General features: G+C 39.2%; 1 protein-coding gene across 1 annotated transcript in view; it reads right to left on the bottom strand.

Annotated features, from left to right (window-relative positions):
• Positions 1 to 280: 280 nt before the first annotated feature.
• The window catches only part of tnr (tenascin R (restrictin, janusin)), a 306,961-nt gene continuing 288,192 nt past the window's right edge, over positions 281 to 19,049 (bottom strand). Inside the window, 5 exon segments of the mRNA XM_034182776.1 lie at positions 281 to 753; positions 8,304 to 8,467; positions 12,040 to 12,084; positions 12,087 to 12,113; positions 12,116 to 12,199. Coding sequence (XP_034038667.1) covers positions 634 to 753; positions 8,304 to 8,467; positions 12,040 to 12,084; positions 12,087 to 12,113; positions 12,116 to 12,199 — 440 coding nt within the window. The 3' untranslated portion in view covers positions 281 to 633.

Consider the following 19,049-nt stretch of genomic DNA (forward strand, 5'->3'; position numbering starts at 1 on the left):
ATAAAAATATATATATTTATTTTACAGTTAACGGTTTTAAGGGCATATACAGAATTTTTATTGTTTTGTTAAAAGTGTTATCTTGTAATGGTTAAAATAATGCATCCAGCTCTCTTGAGGGCATTTTCGAGATCGCTCCCTCACATCCAAGGGAAAGGCAAATCATTGATGAAATAAACAAAAAAGCATCTTGGTTTGCCTCTTCTTGGTACAGCAAAAAGAACCATTGTCATTCAAAGTATTTCATAAATTACATACAGCGTCTTCTAACGTCTGGGTAAGAATACAGCAGGAAAAAACAGCTAAAGGAGCAGAAGCACAGAAAAACAGAGGTCGGACAGTCTTTCAGCTTAGTAGCTGCTGTGGTGCTTTTCTGGTCACATGTACAACTTTAGAATGTCAGCAATATATGAATAGCAATACAGTGTTTTAGTTTTTGCATTGTAATAATATTATATAATTATCCTCATTGCATTTAATATTAGTCATCTTAAATATTTTGGCTTGAGTGAGAAGCTTTAGGTTGTTGCTACACATTTGTAAGCAAGATGCACACACAGCGGAAACTGATCGCCGAACGTTGTTCGAACCTCATTTATCCATGACTCTGATCTGAGGGGGGACAGAATTTGTTTATACAGGAGTAGACCGCCTCCGCTTGCTGCTGATGCTACGGAAGTTGAACGGCCTTATCTTCATTTCCACAAAGGGAATTGAGAACTCATGGCCTTTCCAGTGGTACCAATTAATACCCTGTAATAGAGAAAGCGGGATTTCAGAACCTCAAATTAGTATGCATTGTTAATATTTCAGTGTTAGGCAGTAAACATTGCAATTAAATCAGTCAAGATAAAAACATTGTTGCAGTTGCCAAGGTGGTAATGGTTCCTGGTCTGTCTGTCTGATTGCCAGCAAGATATACAAAAAATAAATAATGGATTGAATTCAATTCAGTAGATAGGTATGTTTGGTACACTTTTTATTCAATTTTGTTATATCTCCCAGGGCAGCATGCTGGCTCAAGTGGCTCGAGTGTTTTCTCCCAAACACAACCATCATTGTTCTTGTACATGTGGAGTTGCATCAGAAAGGGTATCAACTCTGCACCAAATCAACATACAAATCCCAACCGTATCTGCTGTGTTGACCCTGAATAAAAATGGGAGCAACCAAAGAAAGTATTTATTTTTACAGTCTTCCTTTCAAGTTCATGCCATTTGTATCACAAAGGAGACATGAACTAATGTCAGTCAGATTTTGTGGAGAGGTACACATTGGGGCAAGTAAGAGGTGATTAAATTTCAATTCCAATGCAGAGTCTGAATAATTCTGGAATAATTTTTATTTATGGTTTATGATTCTCCATTCATGTTATTTGCACTTTGGAGAAACAGCGCTGTTACTTCATTTCAACTCAGACAGACAAAGGACCTCGTCTAAAGTACACTTTACATACTTGGCTAAAAATATTCTTTTTATCAAACAATATGTATAAGTCATTTAGAATGTCTACTTTATCACTCATTCATTTATTCATCTTCAACCGCTTTCCAGGGTTTGGGTCGCAGGGGCAACAGCTCCAGCAGGGGACCCCAGACTTCCCTTTCCCGTGCCACACTGACCACATCTGACTGGAGGATCCCGAGGTGTTCCCAGGCCAGTGTGGAGATATAATCTCTTCACCTAGTCCTGGGTCTTCCCCGAGGTCTCCTCCCAGATGGACGTGCCTGGAACACCTCCCTAGGGAGGCGCCCTTGAGGCATCCCTACCAGATGCCTGAACCACCTCAGCTGGCTCCTTTCAAAGGAGCAGTGACTCCACTCCAAGCTCCCCATGGATGACCAAACTTCTCACCCTATCTCTAAGGGAGACACCAGCCACCCTCCTGAGGAAGCCCATTTCGGCTGCTTGTACCTGAGATCTTGTTCTTTCGGTCATGAACCAACCCTCATGACCATAGGTGAGAGTAGGAACGAAGACTGACCAGTAGATCGAGAGCTTCGCCTTTTGGCTCAACTCCCTTTTTGTCACAACAGTACGATAGAGCGAATGCAATACAGCCCCTGCTGCGCCGATTCTCCGTCCAATCTCATGCTCCATTGTCGCCTTACTCGTGACCCCGAGGTACTTGAACTCCTTCACTTGGGGTAAGGCCACATTCCGTACCCGGAATAGGCAATCCATCGGTTTCCTGCTGAGAACCATGGCCTCAGATTTAGAGGTGCTGATCCTCAACCCAGCCGCTTCACACTTGGCTGCAAACCAATCCAGTGATTGTTGGAGGTCACTGGCCGATGAAGCCAACAGGACCACATCATCTGCACCTGATGCAGATAACATCTACTTTATTTGCATATAAATTTATTTAAATGAATAGTTACAGCAATAATTAAACTAAGGCTTTCAGAGGGCAATTTTGGATCTCTGTCAGTCAGGACCAAACAGAAATGTAACATCATCTACCTTAAGAGACCACTCCAAAACCACCAAGACAGTTTGGTGGGATCATGGATGTTGCGATGTGTGGCATCAGCACTGACATGACCTAATGTGTTTCTTCCTTGCTTGGCACCCTTTTAGGTCACCATGGCAGCGTCATCTCTTCAAACGTGGACAATATCACATTTCTATCCTTTGTTCCTTTGTGTTGACTGAGGATTTAATGGAACATCACTAAAAAAGATTGTTAATTCCTTGCAGTTAATTTGGACCTTGTTACAAAATGATTTCAAGTCCTATATACTTCTTACATACATCTTACAGTTTGGTACAGCAGATTGTGTAGATACTCATAGTATTATGACTCTTTTTTGGGTACCTGACTTGGGCAATTCCATAAGACTGGAACTTACGTTCCCACTTTCAATGGTCCTGCTGTGATCTAGCTGTCACAAAGATTCATTATTCTCAACCAGATTAAAAATAATGGTCAAGCCATAATCCTCTCGGATGGCTAGATCACAACAGGACCACTGAAAGCAGAAATGGACGTAACAATCTTATGGAACTGCCCACTTGTGAATATCCAGAATTGTTCTCCAGAATCTTTGGATAAATCCCCCCCGATTGCTCTTAAAAGCAAGAACACACTGGTTCCACATTTATGTCCTTAAAAACAGTCAAAGGTTCCACATATAAGCTGAATTAGGCTACAAGTAATTGCACTTATTTCTGGAATCTTCCTCACTGTTTAAAGAGGCAACCCTCTCGTTGTATATATACCACTGAATATTTGATTTATTTAAGAAAAACTGAAATAAACCCTAACCCTTGTTGCAATTATTTTTAAATAACATTATAAGTAGACAATTTAACTGACTGACACATAACGTCTGCTAAATACGTACAGTGGAAAAGTAAGTTGAAACCTTTTTAGTCAGGGTGTACATAAACATGTCTGTACCCATATGAAGCCTTGTTATTAATAAAAGAGAATTAATTTTCATTTGAAAACCAATTCAAAGCAGAATGGGAGAAAAAAAATCCAAATGATGCTCAAAGCCTTTACATCATCAAGTGTGTATGAACTCTTTAGGGTCTTTAGGGTTAATCCCCATCATCACCGCAAAGCCGATACAGTTTCGCAGTTATACCCGAGAGGCAATTATTCTTTGGTACTCCTGTCCATCTTTGCTCCCATCTGGTCTCATTTCACATGAAAAAGATGAAGAGAAAGGCCTGGGGTACAGAGGGAGAAGCAGTAATGCTCCAAAGCCTTTGTAGTTCAGCCTAATCATCGCATTGCACACCTTATCCTTTTTTTTTCTTGTCAGTTAATTTCAGTATCAAGCTGAGAGCGTTACATCAGACAGCTGTCAAAAGGATAACAACTCCAATAATACTCTACACAAAAGATGCCCATTGTCCATTTCAGTCTTAAACGATGGTACGAACTGCAATCACTGCTATTTTATATTGAACAGATAGGCATAATTCTCTGGCTTAGATTTAGATATGATTCAGATCTACAGAAATATAATTGAATGTAACAAACTGAACTTTTCAACATGCAGGATTTGATTATTTCTGACTTTCACTGGTAAGAGTATTTCAATAAGATTTAGAGCTCTATCTTGATGGAGGATGAATAAACAATTTGGGCAGAGGGCACAAACCCATTTAATCGCTATTTAAATTGAGGTAAATACCACCCCAAAGACAGGCATGGGACACAAATGGTTGGATTCACCATGTTCATTAGGCATGCACTTGTTGTAGTTGGGGTATCAACTAATCACAGTGCTACCTGTCAGTACTTTTAAACGAGTGCATCAGGTTAACATCAATATGGTACTGACACAAATAAAAAGATTCATGATGTCCGAATGCCAACATGCCTGAAATTACAGCCAGCAGCCATGTAAGATTTCTGTGCTATCAGTGCGTACGGTTATTTCATTTATTGGTTGTTTTAATTTCACTTTCATTGTGTATTTCATGCAAAAATGCCAAAAACACATACAACTGGGTATCAAAAATCACAACGGGAGATTGTCCTGAGGTGCAAATGGTTTTGTGGATTAGCTTTTTCAAATAAGTTTTAAAACCATCATTGGACCAATTATCTTCCGATTTAGTTCTGATAACTGTCAGTCCAATAAGATTTTTTTTTTTTTTTGCTGGTAAAGTGAGCAAAGTTTAACGGTCAAAAACGTTTGTAAACCCTAAAATCAAACATTTTAGTCCGTCTGTTGTGTGTTTGTAGCAGACTGGCTGCCTGTCGCTTGCTGATGATGTCATCATTAAGTGCAAAACGTGACTGGCCAGTCCATGGAAATATAGACCTGGAATGGACATGCGCGCCTCAATCTATTAGTGTCGTTCAGGACAAGAAGGCGCCATTACTATGGGTGGAGATGTGCAGATCATCAATAATAAACTGACCGCTTTTTTGCACTAGCGTCGCTATTTCTTAACGGATTTTAATAAATGTAGGCTTGTTTTAAAGCCCTTTGAAAGCTCTTTCCAATGAACCTATGCATGTGTGGGTGAAAAAAAAAACTTTATGTAAAATGCAGAAATTTGGGGAAATTATGACAAACTGTGCTGCTTTTCTTGCTCTATTGTCGCTATTTGTTAACAGATTTTAATAAAAGTAAAGCCCTTTAGTTGCTCTTTCTAATGAAGAAAAAATGTTTTATGTAAAGTGTGGAAATTTGGGGAATTTACTGTGTTTTATTTTCCTGTCATCATAATTCTCGATGGAGTTTTATAAGTGAAGCCTTGTAAGTTGTATTCAAGCCGATTAAAACCTCGGATAAAAAAAATCCTTATGTATTAAAATATAAATCTGAAGTATGCCTTGCCATTGTGCTCATTTACCTTGCTGCTTTTCCCACTGTAATACTACTGCTAGACTTTAATGACAACAACATATATATATGATTCTTACTAGCATTTTATTACAAATAGATATAAAGCCATTCACCATCCCTGGTTCTCAAGACCAGGCACCTAAGTGGCTCTGCTCTACTCTTTTCTACTCTCCTATTTTACTCTTCCTTTTTAGATATTTAGATATACCTTTATATACTAGCATAGTTCCACCTTACAATTGGAATATAATATATAAGATATACCTTACTGAATTTTCATATCATATTAAACAACAACTGCAAGTATATATATATTTAAACACTGTTTTGTTTGGAAGCATTTGAACACAGCTTAATGAAAAGAACTTATGGCGTTGAGTTATAGTCTCAGTATATCAATATTAAATTGCGACATACTGTAACGACCTTAAAATAGACATTTGTTTTACATAATTACATTAAGGCTATTGTACAGTTCATTTTAGTATTCGAGAATTTGTTTTTGTAGCTCGTGCAGTTGATGGTGAAGCAGTGGCTGCCTTTTTCCCCTCATTTCGCTTCTGTTTAACAGGCTCAAGGTGCTCTCTCCACCCTTAGTAATGGCCGCCGTGCGGCATGCCGCTAGTCACGTGACGTCCATTCCAGGTCTCTAGTTCCATGGGCCGGTCAACGCAGGAAGCACTGTGGGTAGTGTAGTTCAGGTTCACTTTGGACGTTACAGTGAGTGTTATCGTCCGCTCAACACAAAAACAAAACAGACTAATTTTAAGATTATTTTATTTCTTTGTGGCTGACGGTATAATTTAATCACCAAGACTCAGTGAGGGAGAGGAGCTCTCACGGTGCAGCTGTGTACAGAGGGACTTTTGTTCACCGTTTAGACACTGTTTTGGATTTAAAAAAGGACGCTTCATGTGGATTATTTCTTCAGATGAATCCCACTGAAACTAACAGGTAAGAATTTTATATTTACTTTGTGTCTTTTACTCTGCCAATCAATGCCAATCAATGCATTAATCCTCTGGGGCCGACGCCGTCGTATACGACAGCTAAGACTAAGCTTTTCTAAATTATAAATAACTTTTTAATGATATGAGATAGAAACTTACTTTTTCTTTTGCTCAAAAGTTAACTCTGCGGACGTTCGAGCCAGCCATTAGCCATCTTTGTACTCCTCATAGAAGCTGTGTGATGACATGCACAATGTGAGTGTCCAATCGTAATTGGTTCACCGTCACGTGGTTTTCCAAAATCCAATCGAAGGGCACATTTACCTCACGTGAAAAGCCAAAGATTGTTTTCAGGAGTGATATGTTACTAGTTGGCCCGGTTGAATAGCCCCCTGGGTGCTCCAATGAGTACATACTATTTATTGGGCTCCATGCGCCCTGCACCATTATGCACAGTGATCAGTGAAAGCAGACGGAGCAGACGGAGAGCCTCTGATGACAATCTCACATGCTCAAACAAAGAGTGTGTAACTATCAGGATTGCTCCACTAGTTTGCATGTGAATGTTACTGGATAACTCTGTTGCTTTCTCGGCGTAAAGCACTGTTTACCATATCAGTGAAGTGAGGGGGCACAGAACACTCCAAAACACAGTAGAAGTAGAAGTTTGTGATGTAACCTTTGTGTAATAGCAGACAGAAATTGCTTTGAGACAAACAAAAATGCATAGACCATTTTGTATATATTGTGCATTTGTGTTTATTGTTTGAAACTTTTTGTACAGTCTTTCACACAAGACCTCAAATTACGTTGTGCCAAAAACAGTTGTTTATTATAGTGTGCTGTGTGTTTTGAATAAATGTGTGTGGAAAATTATTTCTGCTTTACTTTTTCCTTTCTTATTTCTGATTGTAAACCTTTATTACACTTATAAAACACAACAAAAGCATACAGGTTGTCCTGAAAAAAAGAGACATAAAACTTGATTGTGGGATGCAGGGAGAGCTGTTAACAGCAATAATAAAACATTTATGCCAGGCGAGTGAACTGTCCAAAAAATGCCCTCGGACCCCAGAGGGTTAATGTATTTTGGTTGTTTAAGCCGCAGGGTTCAAAGTGTGTGGAAAAAAGCAGCAGCTTTTTAGCTCATACTTCTAATACTGTGTTTTACTGCTTTTGAAAAATTACATTGTTTGGGGTTTTATTTTTGTATTCATACATTTTTCGTGCATTCTTATGTGTTTGTGATCCTTGAATTTAACCAGCAGCAAAAAGTGAAAGTAAAACTGGTTTATCAGAAGCCAACAGTGTAATCTGACGTGGCCGCGTCCGAATCAATACTAAAAGTTATCGCTTATCTGTAATAACGATAACTTTTTTAGCAATTTATCAGTTTAGCGTCATAAAAGATAACTTTTCAGTTATTATATTAATGGTTATCAAAGCTAACTTTTTGGTTAGCTGTGTTCACTACTGACTATAACCCTAACTACAACCATCGTCTAACCCTATAGGGTTAGGCGACCCCCTCACAAAAATCTACTACATTTCGTGATATATCACAGTCTCATAGTGTGAGACTGGGCTGCATACAAAAACAATTCAACAGCTCTGCACCAGTCCATGCCTCCATTTTGGGCTGACACAGCCAAAAGAGTTCAGCTGCTATCATGATTTCAAGGACATGGAGAAAATGACATTTACATCAGGTGGAAACTAGCAACACCAACAATGTACACCAGTTTTGGTGGGTGGAAAACAGGATCCAAAACCTTCTAATTAACATTGAGTGGTACCGTTCATCTAAGATTAATCAGAACCATTTTATTGCAGCATGCACTGCAGCAACCCAATTTATAGCTTACATGCCTTTTTAAATGACAAATATGACCTTTACTCACAATGCCTCAATCAGGTCAGTTATGTAAATGTAAAAACAAGCTGCCAAAACATCATGATTGGAAACGATCGGATTTGACTTTGAAGATTTAAATTTACATTCAAGTGAAAGTCCACCAAATCCACCAAAATGACTCACCTGGCTGTGTCTGGATTCGCCATATTTGCCATTAAGGTTGGCTCTGTGGCAGTTCTTATACCACCAGGCTCCTTTGTAAGACAAGGCACAGTTGGTAACAGCGATGTCATTGTCTCTGTCTTTTGTAGAGAAGGGACGGCCCTGGTGGTAGCTCAGAGAGTCACCTGGGATGAGAAGAGAGAGGGCAAATTATAAATGTTAGTGAATGTCATACAAAACTGGAGTATGATGTGTTGAATAATGCAGTGAGGTAAAAGTAAGGCAGGCGGGAGGCAGAGAGCTGTAAGAAAGCTCTGCTGCAGGCTTTCCAAATGCTCCAAAATGAGAGATGCATGCAGGTGGCAGACTGTGATACGCAGAGAGTGAGGACAAGCAAGAGTAAAACTATGCTTCAGAGGTGGTGTTGAGCTCAAATGAAGGGGAACACCCATAATGCCATATAGTTTGTATAAACATATGCGTAAACAAAGTTATTTAATTATTTAATTTTTGCTATTTTTTGACAAAAAAAACAAAAAAACATTCTTGCGCATCTTGATGTTTTGAGATCAAATGGACCTTGACTGAATTTGGTTACTTGGAAGCTTGATGTCCTAAGGATCTTGTTAAACTGAGAATTTCTTACTTTCTCTGATGTGTTGGCGTCTTCAGGTTCTTTGTAAAAAAACTGACACTTTCAGGTTCTTGTGGATCTTGATTTCTTATGTTTCTTGGTGGACCTTGACTCCTAAATGTTCTTGGTTTTTCTGGATCCCTTCAGGATCTTCATACAGTTTGATTCCTTCAGGTGATGGGGTGGGGTGTGTGTGAAATGTCTTCAGCTTATTGGCCAACATAGATGCATCAAGGGTCCTGGAAGACATCACTGCCTTAAGCCCGGTGACTCTTATTGCCTTCAGGTTCTTGGTGGATCTTGATTTCTTATGCTTCTTGGTTGACCTTGACTCCTAAATGTTCTTGGTTTTCCTGGATCCCTTCAGGATCTTCATACAATTTGATTCCTTCAGGTGATGGGGTGAGCGGTGTGTGTAATGTCTTCAGCTTATTGGCCAACATAGATGCCTTAAGGGTCCTGGAAGACATCACTGCCTTAAGCCTGGTGGCTCTTAATGCCTTCAGGTTCTTGATGGATCTAGATGCCTGGATTTGGTGCATCCGGAAAGTATGATTAAGGCCATTCTCCCTTGATCAATCAATTTAGATGGGTGGCCAGCTCTAGAAAGAGTCCTGGTGGATCCTAACTTCTTCCATTTACAAATGATGGAGGCCACTGTGCTCATTGGGACCTTGAAAGCAGCAGAAATGTGTCTGTACCCTTCCCCAGATTTGTGCCTCGAGACAATTCTGTCTCAGAGCTGTACAGACAATTCCTTTGACTTCATGCTTGGTTTGTGTACTGACATGCACTGTCAACTGTGGGACTTTATATGTAGACAGCTGTGTGTCTTTCCAAATCATGTCCAATCAGCTGAATTTACCTCAGATGGACTCCAATTAAGCTGTAAAAACATCTCAAGAATGATCAGCTGAAACAGGATGGACCTGAGCTCACTTTTGAGCTTCATGGCAAAGGATTTAAGATTCAACATTCAAACACCTTTACTGATCCATAAAAGGGCAATTCATATCATACCCAATTACCTCAGACAAAAAATACAGCAATTAATCCACAATTATTACTAGATGAATGTAATAATGGCACACATCAGAATTAAAACACCGCACATATACATTTGATTGTTTATGTATGCTAAACTTGAAGACAAAACAGAAAGCTGCAGCAGCTGAGCCTTGCTGCCTCCCGGTGAGGGAGAGGAGCCGAATAGTTCACCAAGACTGTAGAGATCCTTCTAGAGGAAAACAAATGGGGTGTTTTGACCTTCGGAGGCTGATAAGAATAAAATGTTTACAGTTGAGCAGAGAAGCACAGAAATTCCATTTACAGCTCCTACTCAAATCCAATTTATGAGTATTCCCTGGTCTCCGATATCTTCCTTTGCAAGGCGAACAGTTGCTCCGAGATGTTTTCTAACTTGCGTCTGAGTTCAAGGGTTAAATCAGTCTTAGATTGTACTGCTTTGGCCACCTCATTAATTATGACAGACAGGTGAGGGGTCATGGTTCTGGTAGCAGCTGTCTTGCCAATTCTCCGGTAGGTCAGGGCAGCACATACACCAGCAAGCACAAGCCCTCCTACTATAAAACCAAAGAAAAATAAATTGTTAAAGTCTTCCACAGAGAGCGGAGCCAAGCACGCGACGCGCCACTTCTCCCAGGCATTGAGAGCATAGCACAAAGGGTAAGTTCCATCTGGGCACGCAGGGTCCCCCAGCCTGGATTTCCTTGTTGAATACATGGTGTCAATAGCGTTCAGAGATGAGCTGATCAATTCCATGGTTAATCCAAATATAGTTTGAAGAATTCACAGTCTGGTGAAGAAGGGACTTTGAAGGTTGGAGCAGAGATTGAGAAACCCAGAGGAGAGGAGAGAGGAGGAGATGTGACCGCCCTCGCCGAAGTCCCAAGCTTTCCGAGGCTGTGAATACTTATGTGCACGTGATTTCTTAGTTTGTTGTATTTTTAATATATTTGCATAAATCTAAAAAAATCACATTGTCATTATGGGGTATTGTGTGTAGACTTTTAAGGAAAAAATAAATAATTTCATCCATTTTGGAATAAGGCTGTAACATAACAAAATGCGGAAAAAGTGAAGTCCTGTGAATACTTTCCGGATGCACTGTAATTACTTTTGTTCTCTGGGTCACATTAATGTACCTTTTTTTTTTTACTACTTTGGGAGGCGCTACAACTTATATGCCAATGTGACATATATGCTTTTTAATAATCTTACAAATTATGTGAACTATTTATTTCGGGATTCCCAGGCATGAAAATAGAGTTGAGTAGAATAGAATGCCCTTTATTGTCCTTATACAAAATGTACTTCTCCTTTTTTTCAGTGCAAACAGATAAAGTTAAAAATAAAGTATAAATAGTTATAACTATAAAATCCTACAGGACAGTGCAATGAAAATGTCTATGTACGAATATAAGAAAAGAATATAAGAATATGGCATGAATGTATTGCACGGGATGAATAAATATTGAGGTAGTATTTAAAGCAGAGCAGCAGCAGTGACAGTGATACATATATTGCACATTGTGATGACTATGAATTAGAGGGCAGCCAACAATCCTCTGTGCTGCTTTGACTGTCCTCTGAAGCCTCGCTCTGTCTGCCTCAGTGCAGCTTCCGTACCATGTGGAAACACAATAGGTCAGCAGGTGCTTGATGGATTAGTGGTAGAAGGCCAGCAGCTTCCTGCCCAGGTTGTTCTTCCTAAGGACTCTTAGGACGTGTGGTCCTTCTTAATGACAGCTGAGATGTTGTCGGTCCAGGAGAGGTCATCGGAGATCTGGACTCCCAGGAACCTAAATGTGTAGACACTCTCCACACACTCACCGTTGATGTAGAGGCGGAAGTGGGTCAGATCTGTTGCTCCTGAAGTCCATGATGATCTCCTTTGCTTTTTTTTTTTTTTGGCTTGTTTTTTTTTTCTGGTGTTCAGTGTGATTGTTGTCTCGGTGTGGAAGGTTCCTGGTTCAAATCCCACCCCTCCACATTTCTCCATGTAATGTGAAGTTGCGTCAGGAAGGGCAATAACTACAAAAAGCAAACCGGGATGATAACTTGTGTATGCATTGGAACTATTTGTAAAATCTAAGCACATACCAGCGGTTCCATTGTATTCTCCTATTCTGAGCTTGTAGAGGTTCTTGCGTCCCCAATAGAGAACTTGTCATATTGGCGTAGACCGATTCCTGTCCATCCTTCATGTCAATCCTCAGCTCATAACGGCCCTGAGCAGCAATTTTTTGAACGTTGTCCAGACCTGTGAAGAGCAAAACCACATCATATTCCAGTTCTGATATGAATGCCATGAAGTCATTGCACTATAACATATTGTACAATATTGCAACTGGGTTTCTGGAACCTGAATGAAATCCATCAGCTATTAAAATTCCAACAGCACTGATATGTGGTGAGTACAACTATAATTTATTAAGGTATATATTACCACAAGGCCAGATAAATAGCTCTTTTCAAGAAATAGGGATGAGCCATTTTCAACCAGGTGGTTGCCATGCAGGACCCAAGGCGTTTCTGCAGTGTGGTGGATACTTAGTCATGTGGCACCAAAGTATGTTCCCAGACTGACCTGACATCTTCATTTGCATACAGCAATAGCAGAGAGAATTCTTCAGATTTTTTTTCAAGAGGAGGGTCAGACTCCTTCACATTATGCCCTGCAAATATTTAAAACTTATTAAGGTGGTCATTTATTTATATATTTATTTGTCAATTTAATGAAATTATAACTACTTTATAAATTAAACACAGCAAGATGATTTGACATCTGCAGAAGCAGTGTGGACAGCGGATTGGCCTCTGTATTGACCTTGAGCATTGCAGCAACTTAAGAGACAAGCACATGCTCATGGGTGACATCAAATTAATAATCCATTTGGTCCATGGTTGAAAAATTTAGGAGACCTCTTTTGGGGTTTGAGTTAGACATGTGTGATTTAGAGCAATATCTTCAACACACATCACCAAGGTCATTCGGATGTGTCACTCTGACATCAGTGCAGGCAGACATCTTCATCAGGATCACAAAAAGTCAGAATTGGTTGCTCTGCAAAACGTAACATAAGGGTTAAGATTCGATTCACAGGTGACAGATACAGTTCGGACAAGTTTTAGTGGTTTAGTCACTAATTACAGGTTTGAGCTTTAGATGAGTTTAGATACTTGGTCAAAGTAATAGAGTGTGGTAGAAAGATGAAGAAAAAACTGTGGAGAGGGTGCAGAATAGTTCCGGGAGTGATTTGAAAAGAGAGGATATCTGCAAGAGTGAATGGGAAAGTGTATAAATGAGACCAGCTACATTGTACAGCTCAGAGGTGGAGATGGCAGAGCTGAAGATGCTGCAATTTTCCTTACAAGTGATGAGGATGGACAGGATTAGGAATGTACATATCAGAGAAATGGCACAGGTACATTATGAGGGTTTGGAGACAAAGTAAGACAGTGGAGATTAAGATGATTTGGGTGTAGCGCCATGGCCTCGATTCACCCTGATTAAATAAAATATATTAATCCTGTCTCAACGACCTGAGTTTTCAACTGGAGACAGACTGTGCTTTCCACTCTCAGTTGAGAAATTCCTAAGTCATCTGGAGATCTTCAGATAAGTCTGGAGATGTCCCCCGATCCCCCGGTCCAACACTGCTTTGCAGAGGCAAAAACAAAGCTGTAATTCAAACTTCTTCAAAGGGAAGCCCTCGTCTTTTATTGGGTAAACTCCGGTCATTATGATTAAATGACATTATAATGGCTTCACGTCAGAATCTGAGCTTCTCCAGCCAGGAGAACCCAAACTTTATGATCAAGCTAAGACAGGACCTCTCCTCATCCGGGGTGGGGACGACCCTTCCTCCATGATAACACATGGTCATAAACTTTGTCCTGACAATCAGCTTTTATCTTGAGGTTAAAGCTAAGGAAAAGACTGTTCTTTTAAAATAAAAAAAATCACATCAGTATCCTTTGATTCACATGTATAAAACTTCTAAGGGTGTTTGTATTGATTATTCAAGCAAATGCTTTGCATGTATTCCATTTATTGACCTGTGTCCTTTTTAACTGATGTGTTTTTAAGTGATCTTTTTGCAGTGTCAACATGTTGATCAAGTATTCTGTTTTAAACCAAATGGAGTGTTTAAGTGTCTATTAATAATGGGGTGCCCATTTGAGTGTCTTAGAGCAAATACTATTTCAAATGAATTAAAGTGTTTAAATAGTTGAATCATTTCTGTCTGCCCTCTTTTGAAGACATGAAGTTTTCTGTGAGATTACACACCCTAAATTGGTGGAGTTTGGTGACATCAGTTCCCCCTTTAAGAAGTTAGGACAGAGCCTTGCTCATCCCTTCTTCTGCGGCCTTCTTCTGCCTGCTTCTACCTTCTGCCTTTTCTCTTTTTGCTTTCTTCTTTGTAATGCTAAAATTTTCTTTTTGGGCCAAGGCATCATTGCTAAGCTAAGTTACCACGTGGCATTCATTTATTCTTTACTTTTGGACAAACTTAAAGTTTTAACCTGATGCTTTAAGGTGCATCAAGTCTTCTGAATTTTTAAGAGAACTTCCGAGCTGAGCTTTTCAAATTAAAAGTAATTTACATAAAAGGGACTTTTCCTTTCATAATTTTTCAACGCTTTAAAGTTGACCTTTTTCTAATTCACAAAGACTTTAATTTGGTTCCAACAACTTTTTTTTTAAGCTACCAGAAGCCATTTTCAACAAACACCTTCTACCTCTGGGTTCCTACAAGCTGACAATGGAGCTGATTTCAAACCTGACGGCAAGCAGCTACAACCGTCGGCAAAACCAGCCAACGCGAGCCCTGGGATCACTCAGGGACACCGCTTGGTTAACCCCTCCGACCCAAGTGAACTCATGCTGAGCAGAAATATCGACAACGGACAGATGGAACCAACCCTCCAACAGCAGCTAATTGACCCAGTCCAGGCTCCATGAAAGAGGATTTTTGTCAATGGATACAGGTGGCTCCTTTTTTAATATATTCATGCTTGTTTAATATTTTTCTTAATAATTGGCTTCAAATTTCATCACTAAATTCCAATCAGATTTATTTATTTACAGTTTTAAGCTTTATCTCTATTTCTTCCAACATCTCATGAGTAAGAAAATTGTTTCCATGAATGAACTTATTTTCAATCACTGTCCAGAAAATGCCAGTAAAATGTTCATTTCTTGTATAAATTGTAAATAAATTATAAATATTTTCTGCTGTGGCTTATTTTGTGTACAGAAGGAAACTCTTGGTCAAACCATATCGTGAGAATTCAGACTTCAGAAAAGAGATTGATTAAATTAAATCGAGACTGATTAATTCATTTGAGACTGATAAATTAATGAATGTTTAAATTAAAGTACTTATGCTATAAATAAGTGGTGCCCCGAGAATGAAGTAAATAATAAGTATTAAACCTTAAATTAATTATTTTGGTGACCTGTTATATTGGGCCTAGTCCAGTCTAATTCAATTTGGGAGTTTAATTACTTATACACTATAAATTGCTACATCTAATGGTTCCCTGGTGTGAGCCGATCGTGTTTATTCCATAAATAAATATTACATTTTATGGAGCCTGTGTGAGCACAATTCAGTACTAAAATTATTTTATTAATAAAACGTTACATGGGCATGTGCAGACAAAGGGACACAGGGCATGTAGGGAGAAGGATGCTGAGGATGGAGATGCCAAATTAAGGCCACAGTAGAGGTTTACGGATGTGGTGATGGAGGACGTGCAGGTTGTTGCTGAGATGAAGAAGATGGATGATCTGCCGTGATGACCCTTAATGGAAACAGCCAAAAGAAGAGGAAGCAGAAGAAGAAATTTGCGCATGGCATCCAGGTGCCAACGTGATGCTAAAGCATTTTTTAAAGTGATACAAAAAGGCACTGTCAGTCACATTTAGAACAAGATTGAACTAGTTTATTACATTATCAGTAGTACATACTGTGAAGTAACACATTTACATAAGCATCACAGTCAAATATGTAAAACCCAGTGTTGTAGGACTCAAGTCTGTGTTGGTCTCAAGACTGGTCTCAGGCCACATTTTCAATTACATGGTGTCATCTTGGAATTGAAAGCAATTTGGTGTCTCAAACTCAATTAGGCGTATACACGTTATTTTATTATTACTGTATTAAGATTATTAACACACTCTAAAGTTGAGTCATCAAAAGAGCTGAAAATCAATATCACTGACTTTTACCGCATGTTCAGGTTTGGTGTACTTTTTTAAACTTTTGACCTTATAGGATGTTCAGGTTGTCCTCAGCTGAGCCTTGAGCCCTTTACAGAAATTCTAGTTTTAACAGGGCTGATGTCTAGTTTATTCATATATTCATGATCTTGAAAGCAGAATTGTGCTTTTTAGGTCTTGGTCATGACTCAAATTCAGTATAGGTGGTTTTGACCCCATCGCCAGCAAAACCACCTTTGAAGAATTTAAAGTTGGTGACAACAGAGTTTACTACATTTGTTTCACCGAGGGACGTCTCTGGCAGCAGCTTATGTAGAGGTAGGTGATTGACAAATGTTGAATGTGGGCACTCTCTCTAACCTAAGCTGCAACTTCTGGAGATATTGTGGCTTTGGTCTGTTTATCTCACTCACAGCAGTTACGACGCTCATTTGAGCCTAGACAGGCGATAAGACCCGGCACTATCCTGAGAGACTGAACTGCCTGCACTATCAGATTACAGCTGACACCTATTTGCAAAGAGGCTCTTTCCCTGCTTAACCTCCAATAGAAGTATTATGTTTACACTTACTGTGTGGAGAACCTGAAAAAAATTAAAAAGAAAGAAATAAATTCTTCCTTCCTTTGCTGATAAGAAACACAAACTAAAATGTTGGACAACAGAGGAACTAAGTCTATTGTGATCTGTCAAAGCAACAGTAAAGTAGATACATCGATGGTACAACCCAAACACACTTACGCAGACAGTAGAAAAGCAACTGTTGCAATAAAATTTTCTTTAACGCTCAGTCACCTCTCATTTGCATTGTGTATAGCATCCCTGTATTATCGGCAAGTAATCTTGTAGCCATAATGTTGTTAAACTGCTTTTCTGCCAATAACTTGTGATTGGACTGTTACGTTCAAAACTCTAGCATTTAAAATTGCGATGCGACACAGTTGTGATTCTTTTCCCATTATATTACAATATTACCAACTCATCACTTTTATTACCAGCCTGTCTGGTAAGAGAGGGTGGATTAAAACAAAAAAAGTGAATAGAGGTTGGAATAATGATTGCCTATCGCACGCAGTCATAACTGTTCCGCTCTGTTATTATGACATCAGAATGACATTGTGTTTCGTATGAAACAGGCTGAGGTCAGTGAGCAGCGAGAATAGATTACCCTAGAGTAGCAATTAAAACGGACACCTCCAAATGGCAACAAAGCTTAATTTCCATATTCTTTGCTGTTGGCCGGTTAAGTGTCTCTTTCTTTCAGTATGAGTGGATTTAATGTTGCTGTTTATGGTTCCGTACTGGCCAATATATTGCTGGTCTGTGCATAGAGGTGGTGATTAGCTAAATGTTTACTATAATTGGTTTCCTAGATATAACAGCGACCTCATCTGTGGAAATAAGAGAGAAGGTCAATGCTTTGGAACTGCTATAACATCAGTGTGACCATCTGTTTGACGATGGCATTTACTTTTACATAAAGATATATTTTTTTAAAAGTTTCTTATTATGCTCTGAATAATTAAAATGCACAAAAATATTGTCGCAACTCCAAACAATGTATAGTGCAACTTGAGATTGGATCAACTGAAGCAGATGAAACCTGCCAACTGCATTTCTTTGCATGCAACACATTAATGAACCTACTGGGTGTTGGGAACAACTGATGGTTGCTTCCTGGATGGCAACCACTTTAACCAGAAAACCGATCCATCCTTGCATCTCAAAATTAACCATTTATCTGTTGCAGCCGTGTGAAACACAGACATTCCCTAGGCTGACTCCAGATGCTGGGGTCCTCAACACTGAAGCATCATGGCCAGAGAAACATGCCACATGACCAAAACGTCATAGTTTCCCTCACAATGCAAGTGATAGTTCTCTTTTTTTTGTCTCTTTTAGGTATATCCCAACTCAGAACACACTCGGGGGATTATATATATCTTCTATCTGGCCTGGGGACACCTTGCTAGAATGACTGAGTTACATTACTTAACGGTGACTCCTTACTACTTAGATAATAGTATGGTCAACTGCATACAGCAATCCATTTGTTGAAGTGTTGACCTAATAATAGTTTGATGCTTTTTCTCTAATTCCCTCTCACAAATGTGACAAAAAGATTGCATTTGTTTTGGATAAATTAACAATGGCAGTCTGATGTCGTAATAACAGTGTGGAACAGTTATGACTGTGTGTGAATGGATTGATTTAGATAGAGAAAAAATGTTAAAAGAATATCCTTAAATATCGATAGTGAATAACATTTTTTGACTTCAGAATCGAGTGCCAGGATTTCCGGAACATGGAGTACAGCTCTGCCATACTAAAGGAACTATGGGTTTTCAGGAAATCAGAGCAATAGTTTTAAAATTCTGCTTTTAGTAGAAACACAGAACTGATGACAATAATACATTCATATTTGTTAAGATTGACTGTAACACTCACATCCGTATGAACCTACAGGTCAGTTTTAGAATGGTGTCTCAATATTGTGGCAGGTCCAACTAGGCTACCGTGTTCCCTGCTGGCATATAATCTGACATCATGGGGAGAAGCTTTCATTGGAACTCAGACAGGGAACTCTTGATGTGAGACAGCCTGAGGTGACATTAGTCTGCTTATGTGCATTGAGAGGACAGAAAGGAGTGCCTCCGAAAAACTAAAAACAAGTAAAGTAAGGCCCTGGAGATGGTGTCCTGGTCTGATTTATGTCCAAAAATGGCGAAGGGGCAGATTATTGCTGATTCATCTGAAGTGAAAACAGGTCAGATAATATGTTGAACTCATCATAGAAAAGATCTCTAGATTATTACTTAGCAAAGAGACAGAGTTGTCAGATATGAAAGTCCCCAGTTATTTCCAGGAAGCTGTCTTGAAGTG

The sequence above is a fragment of the Thalassophryne amazonica genome, chromosome 12, assembly GCF_902500255.1.
Source record: "Thalassophryne amazonica chromosome 12, fThaAma1.1, whole genome shotgun sequence".
NCBI lineage: Eukaryota > Metazoa > Chordata > Actinopteri > Batrachoidiformes > Batrachoididae > Thalassophryne > Thalassophryne amazonica.